Source organism: Colias croceus, chromosome 13 (assembly GCF_905220415.1).
Source record: "Colias croceus chromosome 13, ilColCroc2.1".
Lineage (NCBI taxonomy): Eukaryota > Metazoa > Arthropoda > Insecta > Lepidoptera > Pieridae > Colias > Colias croceus.
Window position 1 is genome coordinate 6,278,708 of NC_059549.1, and position 13,604 is coordinate 6,292,311.

At 31.9% G+C, this 13,604-nt stretch overlaps 1 protein-coding gene across 2 annotated transcripts; it reads left to right on the forward strand.

The window, feature by feature from the left end:
* The first annotated feature begins 6,616 nt into the window (after positions 1 to 6,616).
* On the forward strand, positions 6,617 to 12,507 carry LOC123696658 (glutamate receptor ionotropic, kainate 2-like). 2 transcript variants are annotated; one of them, XM_045642993.1, is made up of 17 exons: positions 6,617 to 6,762; positions 6,925 to 7,085; positions 7,245 to 7,412; positions 7,481 to 7,647; positions 7,896 to 8,092; positions 8,284 to 8,549; positions 8,676 to 8,780; positions 8,855 to 8,971; positions 9,046 to 9,252; positions 9,394 to 9,555; positions 9,626 to 9,825; positions 9,947 to 10,148; positions 10,324 to 10,415; positions 10,507 to 10,643; positions 11,348 to 11,463; positions 11,803 to 11,955; positions 12,161 to 12,507. In XM_045642993.1, exons 1-17 carry the CDS (start codon positions 6,693 to 6,695, stop codon positions 12,458 to 12,460), a joined length of 2,820 nt encoding a protein of 939 aa, XP_045498949.1. In that variant the 5' UTR covers positions 6,617 to 6,692; the 3' UTR covers positions 12,461 to 12,507. The 2 variants fall into 2 exon arrangements, 1 of the variants encoding a protein (XP_045498949.1); XR_006752107.1 differs by lacking the exon at positions 12,161 to 12,507 and having other exon boundaries at positions 10,507 to 10,647; positions 11,803 to 11,945.
* The last annotated feature ends 1,097 nt before the right edge of the window (positions 12,508 to 13,604 follow it).

Below are 13,604 nucleotides of genomic sequence, written 5' to 3' on the forward strand. Positions count from 1 at the left end.
TGAGATGGATTCAACATCTACATTTAACAGCAAATTTTTAATTTCTACCGGAAAAAACGTCGAATGTATGTTATTCGAACAAGTGTGATTTGCGAAGTCCTATAAGCATGAAAATCTTTGCCAAAAAATAATTAAACTGTAATGCACTTTGAATACATAAACACCAAATTTAATTATTTTATAACGTGTTGTTAGATACTAATAATGCGTTAGCGGTTTACGTGAACGTGTAAAGCAAATTACGTGAACATTGTATGTACAAAATGTGACATAGTCATATATTAAGGAACGCGGCGACAATTTTCCTCGCTACATAAATTTGCTGACTTAGAAGTTGATATTTTAATATAAAACTTCATATCTCACCGGAAACAAGAACGTCGAGCTATGAATATTAAGTGTTTTATAAATGCTATATTTACATTTTGTGTTAGTGAGTTTCAAACCACCGGGGAAAGTTTTTATGGTGTCACGGTGCGGTATCGCTTCACTCAAAGTAACGTCTCGCGTGTCTCACAAATTTCGAAATATAGGGAAAAGCTGGAACGTGAGACTCGCTTATTGGTTTACTAGTTACATTTTCCTTGTCATTTATTACAGATACAGTGCCACAATAGCGCAGCATGATACATCAAAACGGATAATCATAATTAATGATGTATTCATAACGTTAGTTTACTTACTTCCCATTTAACGTTTCGAGCGCTCAAATATTGGATATCTAAATCATTTCAACGTTGAAAAGCTAATGAGTGCCAACATATAACAACTCTAAAGCCTTCTGAAACAATTTGAAACATTATATCAATAAATGTAACAGGGTTGACAAATAGCACAGCGTTTCAATAGATATGACATGTTTCAATTACCGTGGGTTGGCGACCCTACCTCGGGGTTCAGCGCCATCCTATTTTTACATGAACTGAATAAACACTGAATTTGCGATTGATAATACATTTGTTTTTCATGGATCGGTAGAGAAAATAAATGTTAGCTAGCGTAGAGTTTCACGCTAGTTATTTTCAATAACTATTTGATTATTTTATGTCTAGTTTGTTAGGACTAAAATGAACAATAAATTATTATTAGTAAACACGAAAACATAGAGCAACATTAGAGATTAAAAATCCTTTTCGCAATGACAAATATAAACCAAACCTTAGTGCACCTATAGTACCTACCTATTATTCAAACCACAACAAGGAGATTAAATTTCTCTCAAATATACGAAACATAATATATTTGAAAAACCTGCCCTACTAGAAATGCATCAAAATAATAGAAATAGTTATATTTTTTTCACACCAGTACGGCCGACATTCTACCTGATCTCTTTTTTATCTGAACGAGGACAATGCTTTTTGTGAAATAGCTTTTAAATGATTTAGGTCTTTTAACGCATTTAAAATGTGTTCAAATAATTTCAGAGTCTTATAGAAGTGAATTTAAATCATACAGTGAGGCTTAATTTTTGATTTACTCTAATGTTTAGTATTCAACTGTATACTATAAAGTGTGTTTTGTAATTAATATAAAGTACTAGCGGTCCGCCCCGGCTTCGCTCGTGGTACATTTTTACGTTTTCTCTCCATAAGAACCATCCTCGTACTTCAAGAAATGTAATAAAAAAAGAATTAACGAAATCGGTTCAGTTGTTCTCGAGTTATGCGCTTACCAACACATTTTGCGATTCATTTTTATATTATAAGATACTTACCTACTGTCAATTGTGTTTCTAAAATTATTAACATTTTTAACATGAACCAAAATGTGCATATATTCCTACATTTAAAAATAGTCTGATAGTGTAGTTGTAGTGAAGAACTTTATGGTGATGCTGTAAAATCTTGGAACTAATATTGTTACCGAATTCTAAGCATAAAGATGTTTCATATTATTAAAGCCTCACCTCAATGCGTTCACAGAAGGGTCGAATAAAAGAAACGACCTGTCACAAAAATTTACGCTTTCACCGTGAAGCAAAAACCCAAGCTAAGCGTAATCATCCTGCAATTTCGCTTAATTAAGGAGCGTAGATGAATCGTATTCTTGCTTTTAACGTACGAAAATGTGCTTTCATCCCACTGATTTTGTGCAAAACCTTTCACGTTTTTAATAGCTCGTAAATTTGGCAGTTATTGTGCTGTAATTATAACAACGTTTAGCACTTTTCATTATCGTTTTATGTGAAGAATATTATATTTTCAAAATTTTGGGCAGAAGATTATTGGAAAGAAAACTTCGAAAGGGCTAAATGGGAGATATAACTTAGGGTTATGATTCGGAGTTTATCAGCTCAGTAATACTATGGAACATTGTATTTTTCTAATGTTTGTTTATATATTAATTATATCTATACCGTGCACACTATATATAGTGGTTAATTAAAGTATTTAAATTCAAATCTCTTTTTTGTGAATGAATAAGCATAGCTTAATGACTGTGAAAATAAAATATGCAGTTAAAGCAGCAAAAAGCGAACCGCATCCTCTACTGACTTAGTTTAATATTTTCTGAATTCTCTCACAAAGAGAGAGATTTGTGGGACCCAATCTAGGCATAATAGCGCTATCGATATGAAAAAGCCGATGCTCTATCTTACTTTTTCCTTCCGTTTTTAGCTTTTTTGAAAGCATACATCAGAGAGACGCCGTTAGATGCTATTATTTGCATGATAAATATAAGCCCGAATTCACATACTATTTATCCATTCAACAGAAGTTCATTGAAACATTTCTAATTAGAAAAGGTTTTTGTAAAGAAGGAAACTTGTGTACCTACATTTATTTTCGAAAGCATAAGCATATTATACAATTTGTATTGATGTTTTGGATGTAGTCGCTATTAAATCTTATCATTATGTGATTACTGATTAGGTTCATGCAGTTCTTTTAAATTTTTATTAGATAGGTACTTTAATAATTAAATCGAAACAAGTCTCTATGGAATACAAAAAATCCGTCTTACTGGCATTGTGTTACATTAACGATGGATGAAGGGGGATCAAAAATAAATCGTGGATCTCGGGACAGGATTACAACGAATAAGGTATTAGGTGTTTAGTCGAAATCTATCTTTTTTACGCTTTGTTTTATTTATGAATTGAATGTGCAGGTTTAATCTCAATTCCTTTAAAATGCTTTTTTACCTGTAAAGTATGTCAACATAAATAAATTATTTTATCTAGAAAATAAAATATATACCTACGTAGTAAATAACCTAGAATGCTAATGAAAAATGTTAATTGATAAGTATTAACATTGTTTTACACACGTTTCATTTCACCCAGAGGTACTTTTTAATCCCTAACTTGAAAATTACAATATGTAAAACTAACATGTATTTCATATTAAACAATATACAATTCGCACTATAATATTCTGATCCTGTGCCAACGGGCACCTAGTAATAGAGTTTTTATAAGCACATGGGACTAACCCCTACCAGAAGAAAGTAAAAAATCTGATACATTTTGTTCCAAACGATCGACCCACAGGAGTTTGTATGTAAACTACGGCAACATATGGACTGTGTACAAGTACTTTGAATTATTAGCACGATATTATTGAAAACAAAACATAAAAAATCCTTAAAATAGAATAAAACAAAATAAAAAATATTGTTTCATCAAATTCGTTTCAATACAATATCAAACAGATCAAGATTTAGGTAAGTACCTATGACTGTAAGTATGTGTATTGGGGCATAATTTATATAAGTCAATCTGGAACTATATAAGTAGTAATTTTGATTGTTGTCTTTTTATAGATACAAATTAATGTACTTACATTTTTTAATTTTTTATTTTTATTTAAATCTATTCAAGGTAAAAGACTTAAAAATAAAACCCAGTAATGAAATCGCTAAGAAAAAGTTCTTAACCCCTTACCGCATACAAAGCCATATATGGACGACGAAGTTTATGAATTTTTTATAGGCTAACTATAAACATTATCTAAAAAAACTACCTTACATCTTAAACAGCATTTCATCGAGAATTGGAATGTAATTAATTTATACAATGTAAATATTATCCATCAGATATATTATAGATTTAGTCTAGCGCGTGCGACGGTTTGAGTGCGCGGAAAAAACTGTGATTTTCAAATTAAGATTTCAATATTAAAAAGGAGAGTAAAGCCATGAAAAAAAATATTACTTCATTCTTTAGTCTTTCTAAAATAAGATAAAACATTTGGTTAGGTTGTTTTTTTTGTTTTAATCATGTTTTTTGTACTTTTCCAAATCTGTCATATTTGGCTTCGTATGCATTCCGTCCAAAATATATTATGTCATATGTGGCTTGGTATGCATTCAAGGATACTTTCACAGATTGTTCCAGTATCGATCCTGCACACTTTTATCTCACTGCTAAGCATGTAAATATCATATCATCATCAATAAATACAGACTCATGCTATATGCCACTGTATGATTTTTGATTAGCCGTTTCAGAGCTATGCGAAAGTCAGGGAAAGCTCTTATTACCAGAAGACGTGGTCGTCAAAAACTTAGAAACATCAGCATCTCTGATGTCTCCTCCGTGTTCCTAACTCGCCAATTGCCGCAAAAAAGCTACGAAAAACTCCTGCAAGACATCTAGATTTTCATTTTGATTCTGTACAATCTGATGGGATTAGTCATTACCAAATTTGGAAGAAGAACGCCCGTCAGCTATGCCTATATTGTTCCAATTTCGTTCCTTCACGTTATGTGAAAAATATAACGTGTTTTGATGTTATAATGACAAACGTACATGATTATTGTTTTTAGCAACTTCACGAAGTATAAGTTGGCTGTGATTCTGAGTGTTATTTAAGCATCCACATAAAGTACTAACATTTCGCCCGCGTTTTGAAAGAAAACCACGCATAGTTCCCGTTCCCGTGGGATTTCCGGGATAAAACCTATCCTATGTGTTGGTCCAAGTTACCTTCTACATTATGTGTGCTAAATTTCATAGAAGTCGGTTCAGTAGTATTTGCGTGAAAGAGTAACAAACAAACAAATACACATACATCCACCCTCACAAACTTTCGCATTTATAATATTAGTAGGATAGGATTTATGTAAAGTATATGTAGTATATCAGTTGACTTAGCATTCAGGATACAAGCCTAAGTTAAGTTTGGGGCTTAGCAACCGTGTGTGTGAAATTAATCCGGAATATGTTTTTATTTTATTAATTAGTTACTTTTTTCTAATTGCATACGAAGCCATATATGACAGAAAAAATACAACAAACACTGCATACGAGTCCAAATATGGCGCCGTTTCATATTTTCTATAATATAAGTAAATAATTTTTTTTCTCAATTTGATCTCATAATGTAAGGTCTAATAAACACTTTTTTGCAAAAAAATAATTTTTATTTCATCTCCTTCATAATTCATGCAATAAGGGGTTAATTTTAAGTGTTAAAGTAAAGAATAAAGATATTATTTTAATTGCTCGAAAGAAGCGGTTATTAGAAAATTTTGGCACGACGATACCTATTCGAAATGAGAAATTTAATTAACGATCCGTAATTACGGTTCAAGATAATGAAGTACGTTAAAACACGTTAAATTTTTTTGGGTCGACAGAGTGCTTTTAAATAAATAAATAAAACAACGAAATACTTTTTCATAAGCTTTGTAATAATTCTTTATTCAATAACATCTCCTTTGTTGATATGGTCATCACTCTAGGGTTACTTTAAAATTTGAATAACCTAGTATCTATTTTAAAAAAATAGATTCTATATCTGCATTCAAATTGTCAGATATACACAAATTTAAATGAAACCAACCGGGAAGGCTGTTCAAAAGTTCTGAGGTAACAAAGAACCTACCCCTTTTTTGCAAGTTGGTTGAAAATACACATTACAAATATGTTTTACATTTCAACGTCATCTGTTTTCATAACATTACAATAAAACATTCCGATGTTGTATTCAGTTTTCAGTCTCGCAACGAACGACGAGCTTTCATTTAGTTCCATTGTGAGAAACTAGATGGCGCTTGTTTCAGTAAAATTTTCACTAAGTATATTTTTTTGTATTGAAACGTAAAAACAAAAAAATCGTTTCACTTATCCCCTTCATGGGCGTTATTCATAATTTATATTCTTATTATTAATAATATTCTTTATTGTTCTACTAAAACACTAAAAAAATTAACTGCTAAAATATATGCATAGCATCATAAATAGTTTAGGAGATAGTTGGTTCGATAATAATTAATTATAGAAGAAATTCTTACAATGACATAGAATAATTTAAAGAGGCAAGATTTGTTTTTAATATCATAAAACATTTAATTAAAAGATTGAGATGAACCATATTTGAAATGAACAACCACAATAATATTATGCTAAAAAGGTCCAAATTTACCTACATTTCATAAAACATTAACAGTTCCACGAAATGAAAATAACCGAGAGTGTCGGGTTAAAATTTAATTTGAGCAATTATATACCTATGAAAGCTCGAGTGAGACTAATGAAATGCGGTTTTGCTATTTCAAACCGCCAACAGGCCGTATGCGCCAACTAGACGCATATGCGACGTAATTATGACCAACTGCACAATGCTACAGATCCAAAAATATAGCGCAATTGCATTTATCTCCTATGAATCAAATTCAATTTAGTCGCCTTACGCACTTACGCAAGCCCACCCTATTATGTTATGTGAACGATATTGTTTTAAATGAATTATTTTTATGTTGTTTTTACAGTTCTGTGTAGCATTTATAATGTAGGCGACTCAAAAACGATAGGTGAGTACAGTTTGTTCAAAATATCTATAAGTACGATACTGCTAAAATTGTACCTACGTTGATTAAACGATTTATTCTAAGGCTATTAAAGCCTACTTTACTGTCAGCGGAAAAAAATGCTACGCATCAAATAGTTAACAATATTTTTTTATGTGTTATCAGGAGCAATTTTTGACGATGGCACTTTCTTGTTGGAAGCTGCTTTTAATTTGGGCATTTTGGACGCATCCCAAAATGAAGAGAATCCATTCGAAGCAAGTGTTATTAAGACTTCCCCTGGAGATTTGATTGAGGCAGAAAACGGAATATGTTCACTTTTAGAAGTACGTAGACTATTTTAATTCACTTATTGTTTTGATTAAATGAAATTTAATTATGAGAATTTTTTTAATATACAGAATAAAATGGTAAAACGGTATTAAGATTGCAGTGATTCCAATTTATCAGATGCATATATTTTAAAGTTTTATATGTATTTATAGAACAATGTTTTGGGTATATTTGGACCGACAAGCAAAGCTACAATGAAACACGTCCAAGTTATCGCCGATTATCTTGAAATTCCACACATAATTACCGAGCCAATGACAGCACAGAATAGAAATTGGTCTGCAGTCAATTTATACCCGAATCACATGGCCTATTCACAGGTAATCTATCACAAAAGAATTATATCACTTCACGTGAAACATTTTCTGAACTTTCAATACTTTTTCAGGTTTTCGCAGATATTATAGCGATGAAGGGTTGGACAGACTTCACTATAATTTATGAAGGCGCTGAACTTTTGCCATTCTTGGATAACATTCTCAATATGGAAGATTTGGATTCACAAGAACATATTGTAATAAGCGTAGTTCAACTACCTGACGGAGACGATTTCAGGTGCGATATTTATATAATAAGATATAATTTACGTTTATGTTGTATGTTGTTGTAAAAATAACGTTTAAGCTTATGAGAGCTTTTTTAACAAAAGGATTAAATTTAATTTTCATACAAGAGGAATAAAAAAAAACTTTTTATACACCACCATCAAAATAAATACACTTCTGTATTATTTTAATTCTATTGGCATATTTAACTTGATTGTATAATAACTATACAATAGCATTGTATTTCCTTTGTTTCAGATCTCAATTGAAAACTATTAAGGCATCTGGTTCAGTCAACTATTTAGTCTGTTGTAGCAGGGATAATTTGCCATTGTTCCTGGAACAAGCACAACAAGTTGGTATTATGTCAGACGAACACAGTTACATTATTATGGACCCTGACTTTCATACAATTGATATTGATCCGTACAAACACGGTGGATCGAATATAACAGGTAAATAGATATTGACTTCTATTCTCATACTTGTTTTCTTTAATCAATTAAATTTTGCACACTAATAAATTAATTATTACAAATAGCTCGGCTAACTTAAAAAAATATATTTTTATAAACACGTTGAAATTGGGTCAAATCAAATATGGAAACATTGTAAACACTTATTATTCTAAAATTTTACTTTTCAGGAATCAGGTTTTTCGATCCTGAATTAGATGAAATAAAACAATTTACAGCAGCTATTAATGATAAAGTGAAGGAGTTATCAGAAGGTCAAATAGAAACGGCAATAGAAGGTCAAACTTTGAATTTAAATTTGGCTTTAGTTTACGATGCTGTTATGTTATACACTTCAGCTCTCAAAATAATGGGGTTAGAAGAAGGTGGGAATGTTACTTGCGATGCTAGTGAAACATGGAGTTTTGGATCCAGTATAATTAATTTTATAAGAACGGTAAGTATTATAATTTATACAATATGAGACATTATAATAGTAGAGTCGTACACATCCGCTTCGTTACGGAATATTCAATGAAATGCTAAAAGTAAGTTTGATAAAATAGAATAAATATTTCAACAGATGGAACAAGATGGCTTAACAGGTGTTATAAAATTTGACGAAGATGGTTTTCGTTCAGAGTTTGAAGTTGATGTTCTTGAAGTTATGGCTCATGGCTTTGAAAAGGTAATTATGGACGTAACATAGCATAATTCAGTAACATATTGGTATATCAACATTGCCAATAATAAATTTTTCAGATTGGAACTTGGTCAATGGAAGATGGTTTTACAGAGATGAGGAAAATAGTACCAGCTGTGGAGCAGGAAGGATCAGAGTATATGAAAGGCAAACACTTTATTGTTCTAACAGCATTGGTATGAATGTTTTAAAATAATTTTTGTAAATGAAGCTTTTTGATAATAGAATAATTGAACCGTTTCTTTCGTAGAGTGCTCCGTACGGTATGCTCAAGGAATCATCATTGAAATTAGAAAGCAATGACAGATATGAAGGTTTTGGTATCGAAATAATTGAGGAATTAGCGAAAATGAATGAATTTAATTACACATTTGAAATTCAAGAAGACGGCGTTTATGGATCCTATGAGCCAAAATTGAAAAAATGGACTGGTATGATGGAGAAAATAATGGATGGCGTAAATATACTTTATTATTTTTTATAAAACATACTCTTTTTACGACACTTCATATTTTTAAGAATACGGTAAAGCATTTTGTTAAATATTTTGATACGTTAAGAATCATAATTCTTTGTACAAAATAATTGTTGATTTCAGAGGGCTGATTTTGCAATCACCGATTTAACAATAACAGCGGCACGCCAAAAAGTGGTAGATTTTACCAGTCCCTTCATGAATTTAGGAATAACTATTTTGTATAAAAAGCCAACTAAGCAACCTCCGGATCTTTTCTCTTTCATTTCACCGTTTTCGTATCAGGTAAGAATGGACCTAGAAAATAAAAATTCATCCAACAAATTGATCAGACTTATAAGTTAATAATTTACAGGTGTGGGGTTGGTTAGCTGGTGCATACGTCGGAGTGTCAGTGCTGCTGTTTATTTTGGGAAGATTTGCTCCCGAAGAGTGGCAAAACCCATATCCGTGTATTGCGGAGCCTGAAACTTTGGACAATCAATGGACATTGGCTAATTCATTTTGGTTTACATTGGGAAGTGTACTGACTCAGGGATCTGAAATTGCTCCTATGTAATTATCATTTCAAGTAAAAATAATAACTTTTTTAATACATTATGAACTATTTAGCAAGTAATGAACTACTTTTGCACAGGTTTTTTTGTGGCATTATAATTTTTTTTACATATTCTAGTGCTGTTTCTACTCGAATGGCAGGCAGTATGTGGTGGTTCTTTACATTGATTATGGTATCATCATACACGGCTAATTTAGCTGCCTTCTTGACCGTAGAGTCAAAGTTTTATGCTATTAAGAGTGTGACAGATTTAGCAAGTAATCCATATGGTATTACGTATGGTGCTAAGCGGGGTGGAGCTACCTTTGGATTTTTTAAGGTATTGCAATAATATAATTATCCTTAGCTAAGGCTTATTATTTACTATTTAAATTGAAATCAAAGTATTGATAACGAAATAAAAATGTTTAAAATTACATAAGTATATAATTTCATCTATCATATCAATAATAGTATGTTGTAATTGTGTAAAATGTATAACATTATTTTTTCAGGAATCCGATAATTTGCTGTATCAAAAAATGTATGAATATATGGATTCTCATCCAGAGTTAATGACTCAAACTAACGACATAGGGTTAGAACGGTAAGATACTACATTATAACGCATAACACAAATAAAATAAGGTCGTCTAGGTCCAGAAAATGGATAGATAAAAAAATAATTCGCTTTTTAGTGTAAAGTCAAATGATGAAGACTATGCCTTCTTAATGGAATCCACGTCAATTGAATATATGGTAGAAAGGAACTGTGATGTAGCGCAGGTCGGTGGCCTATTGGATAGTAAAGGATATGGTATAGCTATGAAAAAAAGTAAGTTTCAACCACGTTTTTAAAACACGATAGTATTACTTTTTTGACCGACTTCAAAAAAAAGGAGAAGGTTATCAATTCGGCCGGTATGTGTTTTTATGTATGTACACCGATTACTCCGAGGTTTCTGAACCGATTTAAGTGATTCTTTTTTTGTTCTATGCGGGATGGTGTCGAATTGGTTTCATAAAAAATTTATTCAGATAGGCCCAGTAGTTTTTATTTTATGAGCATTTTTGTCTGTATTTGTAAATGTTGCAAGTGCAAGTTTGAAGTCCGTTATTTTTAACGCAGTTATCACTTGTCCTAATTATCAGAGAAAAGTACCTAATAGCAATCGGTATCTATAATGATATCATAATTACATTAATTTGTAAGTTTCTATGTGCTGCCTCGATTTGGTAAAATAAATCGTAAGAAAACTGTTTATTATTTTTATGTTTAATACCAGACGAAACTTTATCCATCCTTGTGGTAACCTAGAATTCTATAAAATACTAGAGGTTCGCCCCGGCTTCGCCCGTGGTACCTACATGTTTACGTTTTTTTCATAAAAACTATCCTATCTCTCATGTTGGATTGAACTGCACATGGTGTGCAAATTTTATTATAATCGGTTAAGTGGTTTAGGAGTCCATTGATGACAAACATTGTGACACGAGATTTATATATATTAAGATTAAAAATATCATTTCATTCATTAGATTCGCCTTATAGACAACCAATGAGTGAATCAATTTTGCAATTGCAAGAACAAGGCAAAATAACGAGAATGAAAGATAAATGGTGGAAGGAAAAACGAGGCGGTGGCGCTTGTGCTGTGAGTTAAATCTCCTTCTAGAGACTATCTATTTAGAGTTTGCTACACAAATAGTGTTAAGGTAAACAATAGTTTACCTTATTTAAAACAAAATAGACTTCCATAAATCACAATATATAATATTGAAATAGAAATCCCAAATAAAATACTATAATCTTTACTTGAAGTAATTTGAATAGTTACTTTAGAATATTGTTCATGAAATCTGTCTGTCTTAAAATAGTTATTCTATGAAGTCAAATCTTTATACATCTTAATTTAGCCAGACTCCAGAAAATAAATGACACAAAAACTATATTTAGTAAGCAGGTAAATTGATAGTCTGTTGGAATTATTTAGGATGACGATGCGGGTAGTGGAGACGCGCAGCCTCTCGTCCTGGCTAACGTGGGCGGCGTGTTCATTGTCCTTGTAGCTGGCTCCGGACTTGCTGTAATTTGCGCTTTCTTCGAAATGACTGTTGATGTCTGGATGATTGCGAGGAGGGAAAAGGTGTGTAAAATAGTAACTAGACTAATTCAAGGAATCCTTGGCTTTTAAAAATACGTTTTGTACATTTATTGTAGCTGACTTACTTCTGATGGAAAATGTGTGATTTTGAATTATGTTTTTTTTTTGCAAGATACATACATTTATGTTTTAACCTGAATGGCTTACAATTAATCTTAGAGTTTGTTATACCTTCTTATCTTTACAGCTGTCATTCAAGGAAGAGTTGATGGCCGAACTGAGGTTCATATTCAGCTTCAGTGGCGATGTCAAGCCAGTACGGCATAGAGCATCCACATCTTCTGGCAGCGGTTCAAAAGGTTCTAAGAAAACTAATATCCTCAATGATGAAGAAGAGGAGCCTAAAGAAGAGGACGTTGACCCAGTTCCCACTCCTCGGTCGGAGAGATCAAGCCACTCGCGACACACATCGCATAGTCGGAGACAAAGCAATGTCAAACAAATGAATCAATTTCGTAAATTGATTAAGGAGAAGTCTGTTAATTGAATAGCAAATTATTTGTGTAGTATGAATTAAAAATTAGAAAAATAAAATTATATTTTTATTGTCCTAATACCCTAGGAGTGTGACATAAGTTACTGCAATTAAAGTAAAATGATTTTTTATATGATAGAAAGTTATTACAATGTATTATTCCATTTCATTATCGCATAGCAAAATAAAACTACACGCCTACGTGCTTTTTATAATATCGACTAGAAAATATTGTGATCCTATAATTTAATTAATTACTTCTCAATATTTAGGTAGGTACAAATTACTGTGTGTTCAGAAAATTCAGTAATACATTTTTAAAATAATTTGCGTGACGAATTTGTATGAATGTTAGAAGTCATCATTTGACCTATTTCTAAACTAATAGCATCTCGGTTTGAGAAATTGCGAATCATTCCTTACCGTCACCGAAGAATCCTTCGTCAAGACAGTCCTAATGAAGTTACTTTCATTGAAGAGGTCAAATGCGTTGAGTCTGAGACTCGGATAGTAGATCACATCGCTTCAAAAGGTTCGAACTCTGCCTTCAAATTATTATACCTGTCTTATTTATTTGTTGATATTATGTGCACAAGTTTAAAACGTGGATATTTAACTCCCACACGTAAAAACTACTGATTGTATTTTGATTAAGTAGGATTAATGATTTTGTAAATGTGATTTGTGTTGAATCAAATAAGGGAAAGGAAAGTATTTTTACTGTAGATATTTCCACTATACCCAAGCATGTACGCCAGCCTGTTATTATAATCGACTTCCCAAGTTCCCAAATTTTAACACATTCAATTACTCACAACACGAAACCCCAATAAATATACCCTGTATCAATTACAAACTGGACATTTATTATTTTTATAAAACTATACGACGGAGATTCTTCGCAATTTGTCCAGTTAATGGACACTACGTGAAAGATCGTGGTCACCGAGGTCGGTGTCCATTTCGCGGCCGCCACTAAAAATAATGGCCAGTATATATCATGCAGGACTATGCAGATCTCTAGACTTGTTATAGAAAAACGCAGTTTGTTTCAGTCCAGATTATACTGTATTCAATTATTTATATTTGTATGGAGCACGTTACGCATACCAATACTTACGTGGTCCAAATATGAAAAGTTATGTTAATGGTACGT

What these genes read in the sequence shown, in the direction of transcription:
- LOC123696658 (XM_045642993.1), top strand. Translation starts at nt 6,693, where the DNA reads ATGAATTATTTTTATGTTGTTTTTACAGTTCTGTGTAGCATTTATAAT. An exon ending in TTTCACCGTTTTCGTATCAG is followed by an intron (nt 9,556 to 9,625) that starts GTAAGAATGGAC and finishes AATAATTTACAG; the next exon opens with GTGTGGGGTTGGTTAGCTGG. An exon ending in AACGACATAGGGTTAGAACG is followed by an intron (nt 10,416 to 10,506) that starts GTAAGATACTAC and finishes TTCGCTTTTTAG; the next exon opens with TGTAAAGTCAAATGATGAAG.